This window comes from Culex quinquefasciatus, chromosome 3 (genome assembly GCF_015732765.1).
Source record: "Culex quinquefasciatus strain JHB chromosome 3, VPISU_Cqui_1.0_pri_paternal, whole genome shotgun sequence".
In the NCBI taxonomy this organism is placed as follows: domain Eukaryota; kingdom Metazoa; phylum Arthropoda; class Insecta; order Diptera; family Culicidae; genus Culex; species Culex quinquefasciatus.
The window spans coordinates 191,498,723-191,526,464 of record NC_051863.1 but is presented as its reverse complement, the minus strand read 5'-3'; the positions used below and the strand labels follow the sequence as shown (position 1 = coordinate 191,526,464).

Here is a 27,742-nt window from a genome sequence, read left to right as displayed (position 1 = left end):
ATGAATTTTAAAACTCTTTTTTCATCCAAATGTTGAACCTAGGCTTGTTATTACAATTTTTATATATTTTTTTTTATTTTTTCTGACTTGTAATTTTGTTATTTTAATTTTTATTTTTTTTATGCTTTTCCCTCGTCCTCGGCCAGAGCCGAGGGACAAAAACTTTGAAAAATATTTGCATCGGCCTGGTTTGGTCTTCTTCACAGAGACACCATGTGGAGACACCCTATCTTCAACCACCCCCTACTCACGTTGGAGGGGTAACCAAGCAAAACAAAATTCCTCCACACTCAACTGAGAGAGAGAACTCAGAGAGCAAGAATTCGCGAGAACTCACCACCACCACATTCAAAACAATTCGCTCTTTTTCTCACTCTCGCGATGCACGCTTCCAAATTGCGGGTGATTGGCTGCTCGTTGTGGTAGTGAAAATGCAGTGAAAACTGCAAGTTTCCCCCACCCACCCTCTCAAATCCGTTCGTCCAAGCACCGAAGAGCCCGCGTTGTTTTGGTCTCCCCGGCCCACGTGAGAGCTGAGTGCCGGGGGACACACGTGATCGCCTGCGGGCTGGCGTACGAAGTCGCATCGCGACGCCGCCGCCGTCGCTCTCTCGCGAGTGCCTCCTTAGAACCGACGACGACGACGATATCTGTCTGCATCGTCGCCGCGGCGGAACACGGCCAAGGATCAGTTAGAAGTAGCCGTAGCAGCAGTCAGCAGCACCTTACGCCAGCTCTCCGCGCGCGCTCGAGGTTTTTCCCCCAGTTTTTGGCCGAGTTTTCTGGAGTTTGTGTCTTGAGAATTATCTCTTTTGAAATCCGGGAATCCGTGGACCGACGTCGTCGTCGTCGCCGCCGCCGCGTAGAGTTCTGTTTAGAGTAGCGTAACGGCAGCAGCAGGAGCAGCCTCAGTCACGTTTTGGTAGTGGTCGAGATTAGACTAGTGTGAGAGAGAGAGAGTCGAGACACCGGAAGTTGGTACCAGCAGTTCCGCACGCACGGAGATCCGTAGGTCGTAGTGTTCCGCCGCCGGCAGCAGCTGTCGCGAAGAATCGTTCCGCGCGAAATTACAACACAACAGTCCATACAGCGCTTAGTCCTGTAGTCTTGCCTTGCCTGCGGTAGAGTTGCATCACCACACACAGAACACACGACACTTTTGACACTGTTTTTTTGTTGTTGTTCACACACCTGCACCCCCGTCCGTCGAACGCGTGAGTCGCCAAGTCGCCAAGTCGCGCGTGTCCAGATCTCCAGAGCAGAGTTCAAGGCGAGCCGTGGATTCCACTTGAGCTGAAAAAGGGAGCAGTATTTTTGGAATTTTCCCTGCTACGCGATTCAGGAAAAGCCAGACGCCGGTGTTTTCGGAAAATAGCCAGCTTTTTGGAGAGAGTGATTCCGTTGCGGGGCGAAACGAGAGTGGAAGAAGTTTTGTGGAAGGAGGAAGAGTGCATATAAATTTAATCTAAGCGATTGAACGCAGCATCGCGCGCAGCCAGTGCACCGCTCTAATTGAATCAACGGAAGTTCATTCAATATTGAAAAATACACTATCATCATCGTCGGCGTGCCGCTCTAGAAATATAAATATATATATACAGCAAAACACACATCACTATCTGTCTATCTATCTTTATACATATATTCAAACAAGTATAAATAAACGATTAGTAGCTAATTGATAGTTTTCGTTTTTTTCGGATTACGAGTAGCAGCGCATCAACCACTTAAAAATAAAACACACTATTTAGCCCCTCGTTGATTGTATAGAGAGCGTGTTCTTTTCGTGTGTAGTTCTTCGTGTAAACCGTGTTCGAATATCTATACTCCCAAGTTCAACAAAGAAGCATCTCCAGCAGAGTGCGCGCGTAAGAACATCGCAAATCTCAAAGTCCCTCCGAAGCAGAAGAAGCAGCAGTCGTAGTCGAGTTCAACCACGTGGCGTTGTGTCAAGTTCAGAGCATCGTTATCAGTATCCGGCAATCGAAGCCAAAGTCAGTGATTCCGTGTGATTACCAGCTCAAAGAGCTCGAAAGTGCGTTCGCTGATATAGCTGAAGTGAAGAAGCGTTAGCGTGTTGCTACACCTTAAGATCCAAGAAGAAAAAAGTTCTAAATTGTGATATCTAGCTTGAAGCACCGTGTGTGAAGCAGTTCTAGAAAGCAAAAGAAGATCGTCCGCAGCTCGCTCGAGCGAAGCATTTACGCAGCCACGCCGTTGGAGCAAGCCATCAAGCTGTGGAAGATGGAGCACCACCAGAGCCAGGACATGGCCGGAGTCGGAGCGCACCAGGCCGGCGGGGGCAATCAGGCCGAGGTGCCGAACGACCCAGGGTAAGAGCGCGAGCGGCTGACCAAATCCTAAAATAAGTCAGGTTAAGCGGGGGGGGAAGGCAGCGGGAAAAATTTGTCAAAACGATATGTGCGTACAAACGTGAGCCGGCTGCTGGCTGGCTGGGAGTGACATGTCATCGGCATGTGTCCATCAAACTCGTTGGGTCAAAAGTGGCGCGCCAGTGCGTTGTCCGGTTGATCGGTGGAGGTCGAGAGAACCAACGCTGGGATTTGTTGCCTGGGTTTGACACGAAAGTCGTGTTAAACGTGATTCTGGGAGTGAAAATAACGTTGTTTGAAGTGATGGTTTTGGGTTAGGGGTTTGAAGAATAAAAACACTTTTTTTTTATCAGATGTACAATCTCTAAAATATTCGGACATTGTTTTTTTTATTTTTTTTATTACGTAAATATAAAAACGACATAAATCAAAAAGCTGTTGAAGGCAAACTTATAGGAAATTGGACGAGCTTTCCGGTAAAAATATTTTCGAGACTTGAAAACCAAGTCTGTCATATAGAAATAGCCAAAAACCACCAAGAAACCCGTTTTTTCAACATTTTCATTTTTAAAACCGCTGTATTTCCCCAAGGATTGGACATAGGACAATGGTCAATATGGAGACTTTTTTGTAAAATTGTCCGGAGAATCGATTCCCACTACCGGTTTTCAAAAATTTTGACGTTTAGACCACTTTTCAAAAATACAGTTTTAGTAAATGATTTTTGTATTTTTTTTAGGAGAGACCATCCTGCATTTTTCGTCAGTCTTTTGGTTATATTTTAGGCAATTTTCTCAAAAATTTTGAACGAAAAAAAAACTTGACATCACCTTTCAAATTAAGTTTTAGCCTGAAAAATCAAAAAATCTTATAGATGTGGCGTGTATTTTTGTTTCAGTGTATTTTTTTCAGAAAGCCCGTCCAATTTCCTACAAGTTTGTTTTTGACCACTTTTTGATACGACGCAACGGCTTCGAGATACAGTAATTTTTAAATTACAAAATACAAAAATATTTAAATACCTTACGCCCTTTTCAAATGTTATTTTGGAGTACTATTGGCTCCATATACACAAAAATTGCTCATATAGGCCTAGGATAACATGTCTACAAAGTTTCATTGAAATCGGAGAGGGTCGGGTATAAAAGTACCAGAAAAATCCTGATTTGAGCTGGAATTGCTCGTGTGTACTTTTTTTATCACCAAAGAAGTCTTTTCGGATTAATTTTAATTGACGAGCTTAACAAGTTTTCATACAATTTTGGCAGCTGTCCATACAAAAAGATTGTTAAAATATTCAAAAATCTGTTTCATGAGAAAGGAAAAAAACTTGTGTTTTTTAAATTGGTTTTTTTACTCAAAAACCTATCTTTTGATATTTTTTGATGAATGTCATCTTTTGTGCTAAGTAACAAATTGGACAAAGTGTATTTGACAAAGTTGCCAATTTTATGAAAAATATTGATTTTTGAAAAACATGGACAAATATCAAAAAAATAAACAATCAAGTTCGCAATCAAAATATATGAAAATTTATTTTGGAATGCTCACAGGCAATCAACCACTAAAATTTTAATAAAATTAGAACTTGGAACTCAAATTTGAAAAAAGCACAAATATAAAAAAAATACAGTATTTTTTTGTTCGTGATTTGGTTATCCGAAGTCCCATACAAACCTTCAGATAATCGAACTATGGACAATTCAAACTTCGGATAATCGAGGCTTCGAATCATCGAGTCTGGACTGTAATTCAAAAAGCAACCAACCTAGCTTATTTTGTCCTAAACTTATGCTTAAAGTTCTGATATTATTGTTCACAGTTTTTTTTTGTTTTTTTTTTGTTGAAACTTTGTACGACTACAAAAGGGTTTTAAATTGATTTTTCTTGATAAAAAGGTTCTTGCAGGATAGGGACCGTTGATCCATGGTAAAATGTTGCCTTGTAAATTTAAATTTGTTGCATTAAAATGAAAAGAAATGTTTTTTTCCGTTCTACATGCTCAAAGTTTTAGAGTGGCGGGTGCAATTTGAAGTTGACATAAGCTTGCGGGCCAAATGTGAAAAAAAGTTTATTGTTAAAAAACTACATGGCGTTAGGCTGGTACAAATATTTTGAAAAGTTTTTGTCACCCCCCCCCCCCCCCTTCAAAATTGGCCCAAAAATCAGGGGGCAATAAAATATTTTTACAATAAACTTCAAAATTTCAATGAAAATTCAAGTGCAACCAGCTGAAATCAAATTAAAATACATTCTTCTGCGTTTAAAATCATTTTTAGCATGTTTGGGTCTATTGGGTCTATTTGGGTCTATTGAAAATTTTCGATGCAAAATCTTTTTTTCGATACAATTTTTGTTTTTGTCAGATCTTAGATTTTTTGAAAACTAATGATTGCAAAACAACTGAACTAGTGTAAAATGCATTTTAAAACACTTTTTTTTCATTTAAATGGGAAGACTATGGCTTGTTATTTAAATTTTTATATTTTTTTTTATTTTTTTGCCCCCTGAACTCGGCCAGGGCCGAGGGACAAAAACTTTTTTAAATATTTGCATCGGCCTTATTTTAAATTATAAAACTGTAAAAAACATGTATCAGCAGCAGTTTGTTTTTAAATTGCAAGTATTTTTTGGACATTTTTGTCCAGGAGGAAGGGGGCTGGGGGTGTGGCAAAAAATATAAAAGTTGAAATTACAAGCCTAGGTTTCAACATTTAGATGAAAAAAGTGTTTTAAAATGCATTTCACACGCGTCTAGCTGCATTCCAATCATTAGTTTTTAGAATATTAAGGCCGATGCAAATATTTAAAAAAAATTGTCCCTCGGCCCTGGCCGCGGTCAAGGGGGGGGGTTGGCAAAAAATAAAAAAATATAAAAATTTAAATAACAAGCCATAGGCTTCACATTTCAATGAAAAAAGTGTTTAAAATGCATTTTACACTAGTTCAGTTGTTTTGCAATCATTAGTTTTCAAAAAATCTAAGATCTGACAAAAACAAAAATTGTATCGAAAAAAAAGATTTCGCATCGAAAATTTTCAAAAAATCTTAAGATTTTTTAATAAACCCAAACATGCTAAAAATGATTTTTAACGCAGGAGAATGTATTTTAATTTGATTTCAGCTGGTTGCCCTTGAATTTTCATTGAAATTTTGAAGTTTATTGTAAAAATATTTTTTTTGCCCCCTGATTTTTCGGGCCAATTTTGAAGGGTTTTAAAAATATTTGTACCAGCCTAATTATTGACGGAATTTTTTTTTCGCGAAAAAAAAAAACTTTTTGTAGGACTGCACATTGGTATTTCATAAAAAATTAAAACGTCTTCAAAGGAGTTCAAATATGCTAAATATGATTATAAACGCGGGAAAATGCATTTTAACTGGTTTTCGGTTGATCAAACTTAAATTTTCATTAAAATTTTGAAGTTTTTCGAAAAAAAAATTGTTTTAGCAAAATGAAACTATGTACGACCACAAAAGGTCTAAAATAGATTTTAAATAAATTATGAAAAATTAACTTTGCGATTTTTCTTGACAGAAAGGTTCTTGCTTGACAAGGGCCATAGTTGATTAATGGTGGAATGTTGGTCTGTTAATTTAAATAATTTTAAACGTGTTTTTATCCATTGTATAGGGAATTCACATATAGAGCTTATAACCCCTTTTTAACTTATTAAAGGTAGCGAACGCTGATTTGGGAAAAAGAAGATGTTAAATTAAGAATATGATTTCATGATCTAAAGATCTACCACCGAGTAACAAAAGCCTAAATTTTAGATAATCAAGATGTAGGTTTATATTAGGATAATTGAGTGTAGCTCAAAATACTGAACTCTCACCCGACTACTTCCTCATCGATGTCCCCATCTTGTATCACTGTTTATGTCGCAGAACATCGATTCCGATCAACGCCGCAATGCTGTGATTTCCTGAACACTCCTGCCTGATGCGCACCCCGATAACACACAAGTTCATTGCGCCGCCGCCGCCGCGCCATCCGCGCGTCAGCTCCTGAACGAACCCACAAGTTTCTTATCTAACACCGTTGTTGGTTGTCCAGCCGCAGATAGTGGAGTCTCGTGATAGCTCTGCCTGTCGCTGTCAGTCCGGGTGCGCGGTTGCTTCGGGCGGGTAATTGGCCCCGATTATCTATGTGGAGCACATGGAGAACCCCTCGAAGATTACTGTGAGCGCCCTTTTGGAGTTGCCAACACTATCTTGCTCAGCTTGAAGAGCCCCGGAATGAGGCAGGTCAGTCCCAACTCGAGTGCTTCTGGATGTGTTCCGGGAGTGAAGTTTAAGGTTGATTTCACCACTCTTCCGGAACATCGCAAAATTTCGCGAACGTCACGCCAGTGCGTCACGTTTTTCCGTAGTCCGAAGTCGTTTACGTAACTTGGGCGAGCAACCTCTCTGAGTGACTTTGCGCGCGACTCAACGCGACGTCTTCTCCGCGTCAACTTTCGTGAGTGATTTTTGTTTCCTCGTAGCTTCCACCCTGGCCTCGACTTAGCTGAGAGGTGAGCGTTATAATACGAAGAAGAGGGCAAGTTGATGGGAGGAGAAAATGAGAAATCAAAATAAAAGCCAACCCGCGTGCGCGTCAGGTTAAGCCGGCTTAGCAACGCGTAAGTCGCGCGGCCGGCCGAAGGCGGCTTAGCTGAGCTGGTTTTGTGTGGAGGAGGAGGAGCCGGGCTCGTCGTCGTCAGTCGACGCACATGGTTGCAGGCGCCGCCGAGCGTACAAACGACACGGTTCAGGTTGAGTTGTTCATTCATCTCGTATACTGGTGGGGTACGGGTTTGTCCGGAAACTAGGTCTGTGTGGACGACATCGGGATTCGCCATTGATGCGGCTTTCATTCATGCTCTTATTACTATACCGACTTAATTCCATGCCTGTCAGTTTCCCTGGTTGTTTGATTTTAATTTGTTACAGTTGGCATAATGGGGAACTAAAAGAAAGTATCGACTGTTGACTTTATGACGCAAAACGATAATTAAATCAATGAAATCAAAATTACAGCATTGATATTTGGGTCTTAAATATGTTGCGACAATCGGACTTCCGATTTGCCCTATCAGACATTTACAAATCCCAACAACATGTTTTTTTAAAGAATTGACTCACGATTTTTTTTAATGGTAAGAACCTTTTTTGGCAGCCTGTTGCATAGGACTATCATTGATTTTGTTTTGGTTATTTGTCAAGCAAATAAAAGTAAATTTTCTGAAATAGTTTTCTAGATATTTTAATTTAAATTTGTGTTTTTTTTTTAGAATTTAGCAGTTCTGTTCCAGGATGTTACATTTGAAATTCGGAGATTTGGAGAACCTTTCAACTGAGATCAATTCATAAGCCTTTGCAGGGAGAGTACATATTTCTACGTTTAGATTTTGCTAGCTGAGTGCTCTTTTAGGGAAAATAAATTTTGAGAAAAAAACCCTAGATCTATGGTTTTCTAGAGATTGTGTATTTAAAAATTATTTTTTTATATTCGAAATCACCATAAGATAAAAGGAATTTTTAAAGCAGCAGAATTTTTATACTGGATTGTAATATTTCGATCGTAATTTCACGACTCACAATCGAGATTTGTCGATCGAAATATTACGATCGTAATTTGTCCACAATAGGTCATAATTTGTCGATGATAAGTCTTAATATGTCGAAAGTTGATTAAGATCATTCGATCATAATTTCTCGATCTTCTATCGACAAAATTCAATTCCCGAGTCTTGAAATAGGTTAGAAGCTTGTTTTCAAAAAAAATAATGTTTATTTTTTTTAAATACATAATTTTTAAATTAAAAAATATTGAAATTTAAAAAATAAATAAAAACCATAATTAAAAAAAAAACTAAAAATTTAAAAATTTCAAAAGGCTGATGCAAATATTTTTCAAAATTATAATTCCTCGGCTCTGCACCTCTGGCCATTTTAGCGAAAAAAAAAGCTTTTTGCGATAACAAACATCGAAAATTTAAAAAAAAATTCAAAAGATTTTTAAATCAACCCAAACATGCTAAAACTGATTCTAAACGCAGGGGAATGAATTCTGAATTGATTTCAGCTGCTTGCATTTAAACTTCTATTGAAATTTTGAAGTTTTTCGGAAAAAAATCTGCCTTTTTGGGCCATTTTTGAAGGACGGGGGAAGGGGGTGACAAAACCTACCAACAATTTACAAAAACTTGAAGCATTTTTAAAACGATTTTCACTACCTGCTCAAAATGAATCCATTGCAAAACCTCACGAATAATATTTGTTAAATAATCTTTTGATAAATGTTCTTGTATGTAGCAAATGCTACAACTTGCTGAACTTTGCTTAAAAAGGTGAAAAAACTCCCAACATATTATGTAAATAATGTACAAAAAAATCGAATCAGCGCAAAACCCCAAAAATATATATTTTTTCAAAAGCTGCCCAGTTTTTTAAGAGTTTAAATTTAATCACATAACCTAACCTAACAAAAACCAAAAAAAAATCATACATATTTTTTTTTGCAATTCCGTCGTGAAACTACTTACTTTTCCTGTCATTCTTGAACGACGAAATAGCCTGCTTTTCTGTACCAAAAATAACAGAATCGAATAGCAACACTTTTCAAAATAAATGCTGAAAAGTTCTACTTTTCAGCACTCAAATGGGTGCTGAAAAGTTGAACTTTTCAGCACTTGTTTCGAAAAGTAACACTTTTCAATTTTTTTTTGGATTTAAACGATTTATTGACAAAATACATGAAAATTTGACATAAAATTTCACTCAGTTTCCCAACAATAAGGTCTAATTTTCCCAACAATAAGGTAAAAATTAGTAACTGTGCCATTTTTGAACCAAATTAATTAAGTTTGAAGGGCGCTAAGGATCGTTACAGTTGATGAAAAATAAAATCTATCCATGCAAAAACGTCTTCTTTAAATCGCTCATAATTCGTCAGGGTTATCTCGGATCGTTTGGCGATCTTCGACAAAGTTATTTGATGTTAACATTTTACATAAGAATCTCACACTTGACAATGTTTGGACACATTTAACGCAACTTTTTGGTGGAATTTTGATATTTTTGCTCTTCCCCATATTTTTTTCTCATACAAACTTCAACGATTAATGGCGGCCCTTAAACCTTAACCAATTTGGCACAAAATTGACACTGTTTCTAATTTTGATCTCAAGAATCGAACTAGGGACATCTCTTAACTTTTCCAATTTTATTAATTTTTCTTGTCACACCAGGTAAACAATAAAAAATACAATGTATATCGGCATTCGTAAAAAAGCATTTTTTGAGTTTTTTGACCACAGATTGAAAAATGACGTGAATTCTAAGAAAAAAAAAATGTTCATGAACTTAACAAAATTATGGACAGAAGTGTAACTATGGAGTCTTTTTTGATGAGGTCCAATTAATCAAGCTAATTTTCAGGGAATCAGGGATATTCATAACAAAAAAAAAGGTTATTGGACCTATTAAAAAAAACTTCCCAACTGTTATAATTTACGCATTTTGTGACACATATGCTAACATTTTTTTTGGGAATTTCGCTTGGAATTTTAATAAATTAGTTTTACATGCAAATTTGAATTTCGGAATAAATTTAGACATTATTTAACAACCAAAGTGTATTTTGGTGTAAATTTGTGTACAAATTTCTTAATTCCACCAAATTCAAAAAGCATGTAAACAAATCCCAATTTGGCGCCAGCTTATATCTTTAAAGTTCAACAAACTGCTATCACTGAAGTTCATCAACGTCTCGGAAAAAGCAGCGTCACATGTGCCATCCTCTAACCAACAACATCCACGCGTTGTTTCATCCTTTCATCAGATTGAATTTCGTCTCAACTAAAATAGACCCCTTAACAAACACACACACACACACACGTGACACGACTCACTAACTCACATTCAGAACTAATTTGCGTCCATAACCGACACATTTAACCGATATGGCGCGCATCCCCTCGTGTGTGAAACCGTCGGCGGCGACTGTTTACGACGATGAAAACTCTGACGACGATGGTGATGATGCGCTTTAATCAAGAGAAATTTGTGATCGAGCGCAACCGAACGCAGTGCCAAGGCAACAATATGCACACACACACAATGGATCAGTCAGTTCAGTGCTGTGTTGTTGTTCGGCTGCCAAATTCAATGTCTTGTTGGGGATGCGGGTCAATTTAGTGCTGCGCCAGACAGGGGTACCGTGAGCTGGAGTTGATCATTTTGGATATAAAAGTATTTGACCAGTTTCAGCAGTTGGTGCTTTGAAATTGATAATTATTTTTTATTTTTTCGATTCATATCCCTATCACTCAATTTTTTTGGAAACATTTTCACTTATTCAGGTAAGTTTTAACATCTCATTTGTTCTACGAAAAACTTTACTTGTCTTGTGTTATGTTTAATATTTAATTTTTTTCATGCATTTACCTTTGTTTTTAGTCCATTATTTTTTTTTGCCTATTTTGGGTTTTGCTTATTTTCAGCGACTATTTTTGCTTGTCTAGCACATTTTTTATCATTTAATACAGCGATTCTCAACCTTCTTCTAGGCTGGTACCCCCTACCGTGTAAATCAAGTAGGCCCGGTACCCCCGTTGAGAATCGCTGATTTAATAGAATCATTAACTTTCAAGATACAAAACAAAAAATAAAAATTTGAATTACAAGCCCAACATTCAAAATTTAGCGGAAAAAAGTATTTGAAGAGGCATTTTATACCAGTACATTTGTTTTGCAATCATAAATATTCAAAAAATCAGACCAAAAATATGTCGCCGCCCTCCCACCACTTTAAAATTAGCCCGAAAAATCTGGGGGCAATCTTTTTTTCAAAAATCTTTAAAAAACAATTGGAAATTTTTGAGCACACTCACATTTTTTGTCAGAACAACTTATCACTCGGCAAAAATAAATGCCGAGTCTCGGCAAATTATTAGGCATTCTGCCGAGTAATCGGTGAAAAATGACAGTTACTTTGACGAAGTTTGGCACTTTTCTGTCGAAAAAATCAGTTGTTTTGTTTTCCTGAATCTGAACCTAAAAATCAAAAATAAGTTTGTCTGAAATCTATTTAAATGCATTTTCTCTTTATTTAGTATCATGTTGAACATGTTTTGTTTTTTTTTTAATCTTCAGAATTTTAGTTTTTCGTTTATTTTTTTTCTAAAAATCATACATTTTTTGAATACTATTGATTGCAAAATAACTGAAGTTGTGTAAAATACAATTTAAAACACTTTTCGTTTGTTCGAATGTTTTTCTTAGCAAACAATTTCAACAAATTATGTTTTTTTTCTCAATGTTTTTACAACAATGCAAAAATCTGTTAAATCATCTCATTAACTCTTCAATATTTTGAAATCGTTGGAAAGGTCTTTTGATTTCGCATATCACAATCCGGCTTCAAAATAAGATGTAACTAAAGTGCTCATAACTTTTAATTGGATTTTTAAGTTTGAAAGGTTTTTTGCACATCCTAAGTACACGCCTTAAAATAATTTTCATACAAAATCTACCCTTTTTTAATCTAACTTTTACAAAAAAAAAACTTTGAAGTACCTAACTAAACTTTGCAATTTTCAAAAAGGATTTTTGGTTCCCAAATCAGGATCGAATGGTACCAAAACGGTCAAGAAAGATGATCAAGAAATGAATAACTGCGACTTTTTTCAAAAAAGTTACCTAAAAATGGCTATAACTTAAAAACCGGTGCACTTTATCAAAGTTTTACTAAAGTACTTTTTGATTGCAAATTCGATTTTTCATCGAAAAATAAAGTTGGTAAATTTTTGCAACCAATATTCGATTTTTTTGAAAAAATCAGCATTGATTAAAAAAATCATAACTCAGTCAAAGATATTTTGCACATTCTGGAAATTTCTGAAAAGTTGGCATTTGATGTCCCCTTAAACACGTCAGAAAATAATCAAAAAAGTGTTTGTTTTCCAAATCAAGTTTTAGTGACAAAAGTGAAATAAAAAACCACAAATAAAATATAGTGTATTTTTTTCAGTGTAGTCCTTATTCATACCACAACTTTGCCGAAGACACCAAATCGTTCAAAAAAATCCTTTACAAGATACTGATTGAATTTTGGAACAGTATGGAAAATTATATGGACAAACTAATGATGCAAAATGGCTACTTTGGGCATACCGAAGGCACCAACAAAGTTTCAGTCGGATTAAAAATACGAAAAAGAATCGAATGACCGAAATCTCAGAGAATAGCTCAAAATTTGTCCAGCCAGTGACGAGTTAAACGAGTAACAATTTTTTGCTTAGAATTAAATTCTGGGTAGATATGTTTACATTAAGGTGGGTCTAGGAAGTCAAATCCATAAATTAATTTTTCTAATGATTTTGTAACCTTTTTGCAAGTAAGGTGTGGAAAGCAAATAATGTCTGATATTTTCACTTGAAATATAGGAGATGTTAGTCAAACAGATTGATAAAGTCACAACGAATATATCAAACGACAAGTTCTTATTTCAAATTCTTAAAAAAATCGCTTCAACATTATTAAAAAATTCTGTAAATATGCTAAACTCCAGATCTCAAGATTTCAACTGAGAAGAAGCTCAATTTTGTACAACATCATTCCTGTTTACGGTATTCGCGTGCCGCACGACGGAATGCGGGTCGCCCAATTTTAGAATTAGAGGAAGCGGGACGCCTGCACACCAATTTGAAGATCGATTAAGCGTGATATACATTGATCGAAAGTAGGGCCAACGCACAGCTGAGTAGAATTTTTTTTAGGATCGAGAAAACCCTTTTGTTCTAACATTAAAGAGGGAAATCGGCCCTGGCAACAGTCTGATTTAAAAGTGTTTTAATTTTCAGATACTTTAAGAAAGAGTTTTCGGTCGGTCTGCATGATTTTCACAACAAATGGACATTTTTTTGATCTTTTGTACCGGAACAATAATTTGACAGTTCTTGTATTGACACAAATTGAATAAAAAAAAACAATCCACTTTAAGGTGAAACGCCTCATCATCACCAATGGCGATGTGTTAGTGCGATGTGAGTGTATTGGAACTATGATGATCGTTGAAATTTTCATGCATTAGTCATGACGTGCATACATGTAGTAGTGACGTTATATTCTGTTTACATCAGCGATGTAAACAAACCCAATGAAAAATTCCAATTCGCATAATTCGATTCTAAATTTCGCTAAAATATCGCGTTTTGAAGTGTTTGCCCGTAATTGGCTGGTCCTCATGTGTGCAGCACGTCCAGTGATTATCGGTTTATTAAGGTGTTTTTTTCATACAAAATCTACCCTCTACGTCCAGTGATTATCGGTTTATTAAGGTGAGGTGATTAAAATGGTAGTTTTGAAGTGTTTTAAAGTGTGCGTATTTTTGTATGATGAAAATTTTCTTTGCAAAAACAGGCTAAATTTTCAAAAATAAAAGCATTTTCGAGCCTACTATAAGTTTAGCCGTTTTCCCGTGTTAATTTTGTACGTAGTGATTATTTTTCTATATTTTTTAGCTAATCATAAGTGCGAGGAATTAACGATTTTCAGAAAAAAAATCTAGTTTTCACACAAAAAGGTGTATCGGGAAACAATCATCATTAACGTGGAACGGGACGGGGTTTCGTCATATTTTTTTCGCCATATTTGATGATGGCCCGTTACACCTTAACGACCCCCGGGTCTTTTGTGGGCTCTGTTGCAAGTTTCTGCTCATTTCTAGGCGTCCGAAGGTTATGTGTGGTGAGTCAACCCAAAACCTCTCTTACGCAAATGGACTGACGTTTTACTTCCCCATCCGATAGAAGGTCAGGAGGCTAAGGCGGGAATCGAACCCACGCCCCACAGCAACTTAGGGTTCGGCAGCCAAAGCCGCTAACCACCGTGCCACGAGGCGCCACGAATTGAACATTCAAATTAATCACGTTTTTTAGATCTGAGAAGACCCTGGAATTATGAAAACATTTCATCTGGGAATGGTAACAGATTTGTGTCGAAAAATGTGCAATTTTACATTGAGAGCTGGTGAAATTTTCATCAGTTATTGATGGTTTTTTTTACACATTATTTTGGTAAAATTGCTAAAAAAAGTAATCTTCAACCAACCAAATTATCAACATTTTAATTTTTTTACTTTGTAGCTTAAGACAAATTAATTATTTGGTCGTATACAATAGTTAGACAAATCAATCATCTGATTTAGAAAAAGTAAAACAAGGCACGTTCAAAAGAATCCCTGATTGACAAAAACGCTTTAATTTGTCCAATCAAAATTTGACAACGCAAAGTTCTTCCTCAGATGGAAGCCATTTTTAAGTCACTTTTTGTCTCACTTCTTCCCGACTTTCGTCTTGTCTCATTTGTCGTCATTTCGCTATTCTCTTCTTGCATATTCCGAAAACGAGCTCCTACCGGTTTTCCGATCCGCTCTCCGCATGGGGTTCTTCAAGCTTCCTCTCCTTCCCACTCTTCCATCATCTCAACGCCGATTGGTTGAGCCGCCGCGGTGTGGCCAGTACATAAACATCTTTATGCCCACTTCCCATGGCAACGTTGACGGCGGCGACTTTGACGGCAACCGCTGCCACCGCGTGGTTCGGCATAATATAAAATCCCATAAAATCAATTAGGAGCGGCTGCCGGTTCGGTGAGCAAACCATTATCTGGGGCTGGCGCTCGCGCTCTCTCTCTCTCTCTCTCTCTCTAATAACATTTATTAATAATATTAATATTTAGTGGAAATAATAGCGTACGCTGATTGGTTCATATAAAATTTAAAATTGCCGATTGCCACCCCAACCCTGAATGAATATACCTCCCACCATACTCAGTCGTGAGTACTCGCACTCGTTCACGCTTATACGATGGAAGACCAGTTCTGAAAACACGGAAAAAAAACGTTTGAGTTGTAAAACCCAACTAGAACCGAACTCGCGACCTCTCGATCGGCAACCTTCGAGCGTACCGCAAAGCTGTCGTTGTCAATGTCTTACCTATCACTCAACATACTTGACACTACAAATTCCAAACTTCTCTCCGTGTCTCGCTGCCGTCGTCGTCAGCAGACCATCAAGATCACACACTCATTCGGCTCGTTTCGGTTTATGCGAAAGCGGGCGCGTTCCGTCCGTCGTCGGTTGTGGACCCCCCCCCCCCATCCAAGTGCATGTTATTTTCTACCATAATAATAACTATAATCACGATAATCGACAGATAATAGCCTCTCGCGTGGCCGTCATGGCACGGTTCCCGGCCGACTGTGCCAATCCCGTGAATCTCTTGGTTGAGGGGACCAAACCCGGACCAGCTGAACTAAAGCAGCGGGACAGATTCGCTGAGCTAAGCTGAACAGTTGGGTAATAATAAATGATCACCATATACATTAGAAAAGTGCATGGTGCATTTTAGGGGGTTTGTGTGAGGGAATGGTATTAAAGGAAGATCTCGGGGTTTGGGGTGTTGGTCACATGGCATTAACGACAGCGCCGCCCGCTACAGATCTGCTCTTCGGCGAGCTACGTGGTAATGAGAAGTACCCGAATAATTGTAAAGATATAGAGCGAGTTTATTGTTATTTTATGGGCTGCTGCAAGGGACTGAAGCAGATTTATGTACCAGACACAAATTAGTGGTGGTATTATTTTTCAATGCAAAATTGATTTTGCAATCGAAAAGTACTGTACAGATTTTTTGATAAAGGGCTCCGTTTTCAAGATATAACCACCGAAAGTTTGATTTTAGCGAAATATTTCAAGTTTTTCGATTTTTAAAAATAGTGACCATGAGTGATCATTTCTGAAAATATTTTTTTTGAAGAGTTCAGAAAATTTGCTATAAAATTGTAGAAGAGACATTGAAGATTAGACCTCGGGTTGCTGAGATAGAGCCGCTTTAAGAAAAAGAAACACGAAAATTGAAGTTTTCTAAATCTCACCAAAGCAGCCCCATTATTTTCTAGTGGGTCCATCCCGGGAATTCCCGGGACAAAAATCCCGGGATTTTTCCAAAACCGGGAATTCCCGAATCCCGGGATTTTTTTAATTTTGTCCCGGGAATTCCCGAAATCGGAAATGAATATCAAATTTTGGTATGGAAATCCAGGGTTTTTTTTTGTGGAAATTGATAAACAACGATTAAATAAAATAAAATAAAATATTAAGAGGCAGTATTTGTAAATATTGCTCGGTTTGTTCTAGAGGTCGTATCGAGGTGCTCCGATTTGGATGAAACTTTCAGCGTTTGTTTGTCTATACATGAGATGAACTCATGCCAAATATGAGCCCTCTACGACAAAGGGAAGTGGGGTAAAACGGGCATTGAAGTTTGAGGTCCAAAACTAGGGCGTCCAATTTTCCCGGGTTTTTAATTTCCCGGGAAACGGGAAAAATATTTTTTGAATCCCGGGAATTCCCGGGATCCCGGGAAATTTTTGCAGCAGTCATAAAATCTATGTTTTCATTATATTTGTTACGTTTTTCTAGCTTAAATCATAGAATTAGCTCAAAACTGTTAATGGTGATAAGCTACACTTCAATCTGAACATGGACAGCAGTCTTTAGATAGTGTAAAACACAATTTAAAAAATGTGTTCTTTGATGTGCTTTGGAATTTAATTGAACCAGAATTTTGAATATATTTCTTTTATTTTTTTATTTATATAATATAACTACAAAAGCTTATACAATTTCATTGAAAGTGTCTAAAACAACAAGAAATAAAATTATACCAGACAATGTAACACTTTGGTTAAGTTTCGAATTTTATGTTTTATATTTAAAAACATATTTTAAAAATTATCTTTAAGTCACTACCAATCAACTACCAACTGGGGATAATCGGGACTACAGTCTGAATAGGTACAGGAGATTTTAGAGCAATAAATTTGGAAATTTGTGTACTAATTGTTTTGATCTGTTCCTGTTGTAATCGAAATCAATCAAAACAATCAGAACATTATTCAAAAACAAATTAGCTTAAACAGCTTTCTTAATTCGTTACTTTTTCCTGATTTGCTCCAGATGCCGGTTTATGATGAAAAGTTAAATAATTTTTAAAATATTATGCTTTTTTCAAGTTTAAAGTCATAAATGAACGTGAATATAATAATAAGTCTTTTTTTAAATAAATAAAATTTAGTAGAAAATATCTAAGGTGCAAAGCATTTTGCGGATCTGTAAACAAAAATTTTAACAATTTTCCCTGCCAAATTAATGTTGTCATATGCCGAATAAAAATTTTAATGCTTTAAAATGCTTATCGATTACTAATTTCCACAACCAAATCTGAATTTCTAGACCAAAATTTGATATGTTTTCAATTTCGGGAATTCCCGGGACAAAATATGAAAAATCCCGGGATTCGGGAATTCCCGGTTTTGGAAAAATCCCGGGATTTTTGTCCCGGGAATTCCCGGGATGGACGCACTATCCAAAACACATGAAAAATCTTAAAATTGCTCGCATTTCCGTAAAACTTCATCAATTCCAACTCTCTTAGATGGATTCGAAAGGTCTTTTGAAGCACTTCAAAATGTGCCATAGACATCCAAGATTGGTTCGACTTTTTCTCTTAGCTTTTGCAAATTACTGTCAAAAATGGATTTTTTTAAAACCTTAATATCTTTTTGCAACAGCCTCCAACACCCATACTCCCATAGGTCAAAAGATAGGTAATTACATGGACTATAAGCCTACGGAAATAACTTTTTGGCCGATCGCAGTTTTTCTCATAGTTTTTCGATTTTTCTAGAACAAACATTTTACAACGTTAGTTTTTGCCCTGTAGGCCGCCATAGCGGCACTTGTTGGTCTCAATTTTGTCATATTCGAAATCCTCGGACAATTTCACGTATGTTATAAGTATTGGAGTTGTAAATTTGATTTAAAATATAATTAAATAAAACATTTTTGAAAAAAGAAATAGATCTTATTTACCCTGTGATCAATACGTCAAATGCTGTATCAAGTAGGCGAAAACCTGTTTTACCCCTAATTAAACAAATTGTTAAAAAATATTTTAATTCATTCTTAATGGCAATTTTTCCAATCAAATTTACAACTCCATTACTTCTAACTTACGTGAAATTGTCCGAGGATTCCGAATATGACAAAATTGAGACTAAAAAGTGCCGCTATGGCAGCCTACCGGCCAAAAACTAACGTTGTAAAATGTTTGTTCTAGAAAAATCGAAAAACTATGAGAAAAACTGCGATTGGCCAAAAAGTTAATACCATAGGCTTATAGTCCATGTAATTACCTATCTTTTGACCTATGGGAGTATGGGTGTTGGAGGCTGTTGCAAAAAGATATTAAGGTTTTAAAAAAATCCATTTTTGACAGTAATTTGCAAAAGCTAAGAGAAAAAGTCGAACCAATCCTGGATGTCTATGGCACATTTTGAAGTGCTTCAAAAGACCTTTCGAATGCATCTAAGAGAGTTGGAATTGATGAAGTTTTACAGAAATGCGAGCAATTTTAAGATTTTTTAGGTTTTTTGGACCTTAAACTTCAAAGCCCATTTTACCCCACTTCCCTTTGTCGTAGAGGGCTCATATTTGTTCATCTCATGTATAGACAAACAAACGCTGAAAGTTTCATCCAAATCGGAGCACCTCGATACGACCTGTTACACATTGGTGAAAAACTCGCTCTTAAGCATATATCCAGGGTTTTTTAAAAGGTCCTATAAGCTTTTGTGTTTCACATGTTTATAGAACCTATTCAACTCTAGATATCATCATTAATTTGACTTAGAAAGGAAAATTGTTTAAAATTTATCGATCCGGAAAATGCCTAGCGCATTAAATATTTTCTAAATAATTTGATATTTAAAAAAAATACTATTAATGATTTGAAATTGAACAAATAATAACATTTTAAATTATTTTTCATGAAACATCTTTGGCTAATCAAGACGGATGTATCAAATCAAGACACCTTTTTAGTGTTTCGTGATTCAAACAGGAATAGAAGAAAACAATTAGTACACCGATCTCCAAATTAATTGCTCTAAAATCTCCTGAACCTATGTAGACTGTAGTACTGATTTTCCTCAGTTGGCGGTAGTGATTTAAGATAATTTTTAAAATATTCTTTATATATAACATGAATTTCTAAACTTATTTAAAATTAAACATTGGCATCTATAATTTTGTTTGTGATCTTTTTATTTGTTATTTTAGACATAGATTTTTTTTTAAATAATTCTAGTCATGGCAGAAAAAAATAACTAAAAATATGTATTTATAAGAGATTAATTTCATTTAAATCACATTAGGTTAGAAATTAGATTAGAAACCTAAGTACAACAAAAAACAAACAAAAAATTTGGCAAGCTATTATAAAACTGCTATTCTTTGTTTAGATTGAAGTGTATATTATCACCAATGAATAGTATTGAGCCAATTTGATGATTTTCAGCTTGAATAACATGTCAAATATTATTGAAACATAGATATTATTACTTCTGCAAATTTCCCGGGATCCCGGGAATTCCCGGGATTTCAAAAATATTTTTCCCGTTTCCCGGGAAATGCAAAACCCGGGAAAATTGGACGCCCTATTATTTTCTAATGACAATATCTCAGCAACTAATGATCCGATTTTCAGTGTTAAAACAAAAATCATTCGTAAATTTTTTCGATCTTTTCGAAAAAAATACTTTGAAATTTTTTAAATCAAGACTAACATTTTAAAAGGGCCAAACATTGAATATTACGCCCATTTAAAATGCTAGTCTTTATTTTAAAATTTTCAAAATATTTTTTTCGAAAAGATCGGAAAATTTCACGAATGTTTTAACATTGAAAATCGGACCATTAGTTGCTGAGATATCGTCATTAGAAAATAATGGGGCTGCTTTGGTGAGATTTAGAAAACTTCAATTTTCGTGTTTCTTTTTCTTAAAGCGGCTCTATCTCAGCAACCCGAGGTTTAATCTTGCAACACAAAAAAAGATGCAACTGACGGGATTCAAACCCAGCACCAACATTAAGGACTGACGCCTTAGCCCGCTTGTCCATCAGATCGATGTAGAATGAAAAGCATAAACGCATAAGTGAGCTTGATATTTCGGTCAAGTAGGTTTCTCACTCTGATGAACTACATACTTTAGGGTGTAATATTACACTAAATTTCATAAAATAATGCAAAATTTATTTTACCCCCTGGCCTTAAACATCTAGCTGAATTACTACATTTTTTGCCGTGTAAAATTCCTGAAATCATTTAATTTTTTCGATTTTTTATATGTTTTAGGGGATTAAAACGACTATTGAGAAATTTCTACGACATCGGTCTTTTTTTAGAATTTTAATTTTTGTATTTTTTAATCCGACAGAATTTTTGTTGGTGCCTTCGGTATGCCCAAAAAAGCCATTTTGCATCATTAGTTTGTCCATATAATTTGCCATACAAATTTGGCAGCTGTCCATACAAAAACGATGTATGAAAATTCAAAAATCTGTATCATTTGAAGGAATTTTTTGATCGATTTGGTATCTTCGGCAAAGTTGTAGGTATGGATATAGACTACACTGGAAAAAAATGATATACGGTTAAGAAGTTTTTGGTGATTTTTTATTTAACTTTTTGTCACTAAAACTTAATTTGCAAAAAAACACAATTTTTATTTTTTTTTAAATGCCAACTTTTCGGAAATTTCCAGGTTGTGCAAAAACATCTTTAACCGAGTTATGAATTTTCGAATCAATACTGATTTTCCAAAAAATCGAAATATTGATCGCTAAATATTTCAACTTCATTTTTCGATGTAAAATCGAATTTGCAATCAAAAAGTACTTTAGTGAAATTTTGATAAAGTGCACCGTTTTCAAGTTATATCCATTTTTGGTAACTTTTTTGAAAATAGTCGCAGTTTTTCATTTTTTTTAAATTAATTTTTGAAAAGCTGACAAAATTCTATATATTTTGCTTTCTAAACTTTGTAGATACGACCCTTAGTTGCTTAGGTATTGCCATGCAAATGTTTAAAAACATGAAAATTGATGTTTTCCAAGTCTCACCCAAACAATCCACCATTTTCTAACGTCAATCTAACTTATGGTCTGATTTAAAATGACTACAAATAGATTATTTTTCCAAATTTTATAGTTAAGACTAGAGGTGGGAAAAACCATTCTTTTTTAGGAGCCGCTCATTTTCGTTCGCTCATTAAAAAGAACCTCTCTTTATCAAAATATATATATATATATCAAAAGGATATTTTTAAGAATGGTGTGATTTTTTATGCTTTTTCACTTTGGGATCATAAAAATAACCTGATTTTTTTTTACTGAAAATAAGAAGAAAAACTTGAATTTTTTTTAAGCTTTGAAATATTTGAATTTGCCTTTTCAATAAAAAAAAATACGCTGCAATTAGTTGGAAATTCAAAGTTATATTTATAACAAGTTTAACAACCATTCCATCTTGGAACGGTCTTTTAAAAGACCGAAGTTTAAAAAAGAACCAAGGAATCTTTTTTTGTGAGCCATGGTTAGTTTGCTCTTTTAATTGAAACCGGCTCTTTGAGCGGCTCGCTCTTTTTTGCCCACCTCTATTTTAGACCAAAATGTTTTTTTTTAAAGACCTTAATATTTCGCAAATGAAATTCAGTTTCAAATTCAATAAAGTATTAATAATAACACCAGAACTTCCAGGGGTGTCGCCAGGTGTAAGGTTGAGGTCCTACAAATTTGCAGAAATTGCAGTTACCCCCAGACTTGTGTCACTCCTGCGGACGATATACATTAAATAGTAAACTCAATATAACAGTATTCAGTAAACTAGTCAAGCCAAGGCTTCAAGTTCAACGAGCCCCTGAGTCACAGTTACCACAAACAAAACTTGAAACCGGCGTGATTGCCAACAAGAACGCGATCCTCGGCTATGTGCACCACAGGACTTCGCTCTGACACTGAATCTCGGCTTTGGCAGCGAAGCGCTCTCAGACATGCGTTCGTCACTCCCAAGACGATCGGCAACAGTCAGTCAGTCAGTCCTGCCGCAGACCCAGCCCAAACCCGTGCTAAAGTGTTGATTGAGTGAACTCTAAATGTATTTTTAATCGACGGTGATCGACAGCTTGTTTTCCGCTTGGTTCAGCCGACGCCGGTTCAAGTTTTGCTCGGGCGTTCATGTGTTGTTAAAAATAGCGACTTTTGGCTCGTTTTTTTTTCGCGCTCGACGATCCTGGCAGTGGAAAACTTCCACACCGTTGTCAGCCGAGCCAACATTGTCGCTGCATTGTTTAATTTATCGGCTGCCCTTAACCGAGATGGCAACATCTAAAGTGTGTGTACAGTACACATAAATGCAAATCCGTGGCACTTGTCGTCCACTTGTCCCGGCAGCCACTGATTGAAACTAATTTCCATATTCGCAAACTACTTAACCAATCAGGCAAACAGACGAGAGGACAAAGTGCCCGGCCTGGTCTAGATTGTGCGGGCTAATCAAACAACTAATCACTACCACGTGGCCAACCTCCCCTCTTTAACCAGCTTCCTTCAGACTTCAGGAAAGTGATTGGTGTTACACGACTGCACGTTCTGGCGGCGAATCGGCAAATTGTAATCTTCTTGTTTGAAATGATAATAACCCCGCAAAAGGCGAACATGGCGGCTCCTGAAGGGCCCCCCTTCACCGCGACTGACTGCAGCACAGTAAAATTAGAGTGATCAAGAAGAACATTTCTAAGATAGTTCATAGTTTCCGCCGATGTGCCACCCAAGCTACAAGCACATAGGATGGACGTCAAATATCACCAACTTTTTTCCGAAACATTTTTTTTAATCTTAGAAAATATCTTGAAAATGAGCAGTTTTTATTCACTGTCTTCTCCGGAACATCGAAACATTCGATGGGTTTAGTTTGGTTGGGTCTGGGTTGGCCGGTTGGAAGGATGGCGCGAACACCGGCTATTTGTCACTCACTCACTTTGAGCGATATGTAAAGTCGTGCGCTGACGGGACGGCCCAGCGCACAGTGGGCGAAATGGAACCCAAAATCGGACTTAATTGAACGAGGCTGGTTCCCTGGTATGAATAATAGTCTTTCTTATGTAAAAAAATTCGGGGAATCGATTGGTGATGGTTTCATCCACCGCACGAGGCGGCAAAGGGTCCATTTTGCCCCAATTTCCCATTTTTCACATTTTTTTTCTTGAAAATCGGTCTGTATTTAGTGCGGAGGCTTTATGCGGCCTTCCAAAATGCACTTTACTTATGTGAAAACGTCCCAGGAATCCAGTAAAAATAAACACTTGCACCGCAAAAATCATCTAGGGTCCATTTAACCCCAATTCCGCTATAAAAGCATTTTTGGCCGTTTTCAAATGTTAGGTCAGATTTTAAAAATCTGAAAATATTTTTATCGTAAAGATCAGACAATTTTACATAAGAATGACGATTTGCACTTGATAGTTTGACACATTTATGTTGATAAAAATAAAATGTATATGAAAGGCAGTTTATTCTGCGTTTGGGAAAATTGGCCCAAAAGTGATTCTTCAATCTTTTTATTTAGTTTAATTTCTATATCAATATAAATGTGTCAAACTTTCAAGTGCAAATCGTCATTCTTATGTAAAATTGTCTGATCTTTACGATAAAAATATTTTCAGATTTTTAAAATCTGATCTAACATTTGAAAACGGCCAAAAATGCTTTTATAGCGGAATTGGGGTTAAATGGACCCTAGATGATTTTTGCGGTGCAAGTGGTTATTTTTACTGGATTCCTGGGACGTTTTCACATAAGTTAAGTGCATTTTGGAAGGCCGCATAAAGCCTCCGCTCTAAATACAGACCGATTTTCAAGAAAAAATGTGAAAAATGGAGAATTGGGGCAAAATGGACCCTTTGCCGTTTCGTGCGGTGGATGAAACCATCACCAATCGATTCCCCGGATTTTTTTACATAAGAAACACTATTATTCATACCAGGGAACCAGCCGCGTTCAATTAAGTCCGATTTTGGGTTCTATTTCGCCCACTGTGCAGCGTGTGTGGTTACGTCGTCGTCGTCGTCGGCGTTGAAGTCAACGTTGAGGAAGATGTTTTCAGACACTCGGGAGCACGGGAATCGACGCTGCTGTTGTGGTTGGTGGTTTGGTAGTGGAAGTCTTGGGTTGGAAACAATTTTAGGACAAAGTTATTAAAAAAATCTTATTTGAGCAAGTCGCCTTAACTTTTATCATTTATTCTGGTAAAAGTCTAGTACGCATTGATGATTTTAAAGTCTTTTTAACCTCGTTAAGACATTTACTTTTGACCAATAATTTAAATTCAATTTATCAGACCTCTTTAAGTGCTCCGAAGATGACCAAAAATGACCAATAATTACCAAAAAATACCAAAAAATACCAAAAATGGCCAAAATTGACCAAAAATTACCAAAAATGACCAAAAATGACCAAAAATGACCAAAAATTACCAAAAATTACCAAAAAATGACCAAAATTGACCAAAAATTACCAAAAATGACCAAAAATGACCAAAAATAACCAAAAATTACTAAAAATGACCAAAAATTACCAAAAATTACCAAAAATGCCCAAAAATGACCAAAAATGACCAAAATTGACCAAAAATAACCAAAAATTACTAAAAATGACCAAAAATGACCAAAAATTACCAAAAATGCCCAAAAATGACCAAAAATGACCAAAAATGACCAAAAATGACCAAAAATGACCAAAAATGACCAAAAATGACCAAAAATGACCAAAAATGACCAAAAATGACCAAAAATGACCAAAAATGACCAAAAATGACCAAAAATGACCAAAAATGACCAAAAATTACCAAAAAATACCAAAAATGACCAAAAATTACCAAAAATGACCAAAAATGACCAAAAATGACCAAAAATGACCAAAAATGACCAAAAATGACCAAAAATGACCAAAAATGATCAATAATGATCAATAATGATTAAACATGACAAAAATGACAAAAATGACAAAAATGACAAAAATGACAAAAATGACAAAAATGACAAAAATGACAAAAATGACAAAAATGACAAAAATGACAAAAATGACAAAAATGCGAAAATGACAAAAATGACAAAAATGACAAAAATGACAAAAATGACAAAAATGACAAAAATGACAAAAATGACAAAAATGACAAAAATGACAAAAATGACAAAAATGACAAAAATGACAAAAATGACAAAAATGACAAAAATGACAAAAATGACAAAAATGACAAAAATGACAAAAATGACAAAAATGACAAAAATGACAAAAATGACAAAAATGACAAAAATGACAAAAATGACAAAAATGACAAAAATGACAAAAATGACAAAAATGACAAAAATGACAAAAATGACAAAAATGACAAAAATGACAAAAATGACAAAAATGACAAAAATGACAAAAATGACAAAAATGACAAAAATGACAAAAATGACAAAAATGACAAAAATGACAAAAATGACAAAAATGACAAAAATGACAAAAATGACAAAAATGACAAAAATGACAAAAATGACAAAAATGACAAAAATGACCAAAAATGGCCAAAAATGGACAAAAATTATCAAAAATGACCAAAAATGACCAAAAATGATCAAAAAATGACCAAAAATGATCAAACATGACAAAAATGACAAAAATGACAAAAATGACAAAAATGACAAAAATGACAAAAATGACAAAAATGACAAAAATGACAAAAATGACAAAAATGACAAAAATGACAAAAATGACAAAAATGACAAAAATGACAAAAATGACAAAAATGACAAAAATGACAAAAATGACAAAAATGACAAAAATGACAAAAATGACAAAAATGACAAAAATGACAAAAATGACAAAAATGACAAAATGACAAAAATGACAAAAATGACAAAAATGACAAAAATGACAAAAATGACAAAAATGACAAAAATGACAAAAATGACAAAAATGACAAAAATGACAAAAATGACAAAAATGACAAAAATGACAAAAATGACAAAAATGACAAAAATGACAAAAATGACAAAAATGACAAAAATGACAAAAACAAAAATGACAAAAATGACAAAAATGACAAAAATGACAAAAATGACAAAAATGACAAAAATGACAAAAATGACAAAAATGACAAAAATGACAAAAATGACAAAAATGTCAAAAATGTCAAAAATGTCAAAAATGACAAAAATGACAAAAATGACAAAAATGACAAAAATGACAAAAATGACAAAAATGACAAAAATGACAAAAATGACAAAAATGACAAAAATGACAAAAATGACAAAAATGACAAAAATGACAAAAATGACAAAAATGACAAAAATGCGAAAATGACAAAAATGACAAAAATGACAAAAATGACAAAAATGACAAATTAAGTATTTTCAAATCGAAATAGTAATTTTTTTTTAATGAAAATAGGTAAGACTTTGCTGTTTAAGTTTCATTTGGTTGTTACACAATGCTCAATTTTTTCGGATTTAAGTTGTTTTTTTCCTAAATATTATTTGTGAAAACGAATGAAATTTCAATACTTATTTTCATAAATCACATTCCATTTCATCACCTTCTTTCTTGCCTGAAAGTCATTCATTTGCTAGCGTTGAATCTATTTCCCGATTGAACCCTGCCGGCTATTGCTAATAGCAGTCCTCCGGACCGGAAGTTACTCTGTATCTTTTGCCAAAACAGTGCTCTCTCGTCCTCTCCTCCCTTAAACATACACTTCCTTGCCGCTTCCCCAGACCACAGCGCCAGTAAATATTGTGTAATCGGAAGCATTCAGTCCAGCACCCATTCCAAGATTGGAGACCGTTTAGCTCAGCTGGTTTCGCCGGGCTTTATTGTTTTTCCGGGGAAAATGCGGCGGTGGCTCTTCGCTTTCGTTGTTTCGATTTTCCCACCACCAAGACCAACTTGATGGGTCCCGTCTGAACCTTTAAGGGAAAAAGTAACGCACAAGGGATGTGCCGCGATTCTCAGACTCGGTGTGTGTGTGTAATAAAGCGAAATAACGCGAATTTTGCGATTTGTGGAAGGTGGTGGCGCGGCAAGAGCGATTATGGTGTTTTTCCTGGAAAACTCGGGGGGCAAGCCATCGTGAAAAGTTTTGTGGAGCACTCGGCGGGGCGGGGGGTGTGGACGTGCCAGGAATCGATACTGCGAAAGACTACCTTCTTAAAGAGGGCGCGGGTCAAAAAGGAGGGAAGTTGTTGAAAAAGGTTGCGGGCAATTAAATTTTTGACGTTGAAAATCAAAGTTTTCTGACGAGGGTAGTGTCAGGAACAGACGTTTGTAAGTGGCTCGATTTATGGTCTTCTTTGTTGCATTAATGACAATTAGAGCAATAAAAATGTTTCGTACCATGCTAATTTTTGAGCAGATAGTTAATGTTCTTTTTTCAATATTATCTTAAAAATTAATCTCAATTCATGAACAGCA

The 27,742-nt window shown here is 35.7% G+C and overlaps 1 protein-coding gene across 2 annotated transcripts in view; it reads left to right on the top strand.

Annotated features, from left to right (window-relative positions):
* Window positions 1–683: 683 nt before the first annotated feature.
* Window positions 684–27,742, top strand: part of LOC6040951 (RNA-binding protein Musashi homolog Rbp6) — a 1,069,503-nt gene continuing 1,042,444 nt past the window's right edge. For both annotated transcript variants that reach the window (XM_038262029.1, XM_038262028.1), the window contains exon 1: window positions 684–2,333. In XM_038262029.1, coding sequence (XP_038117957.1) covers window positions 2,245–2,333 — 89 coding nt within the window. In that variant the 5' untranslated portion in view covers window positions 684–2,244. The remainder of the gene's footprint in view (window positions 2,334–27,742) is intronic.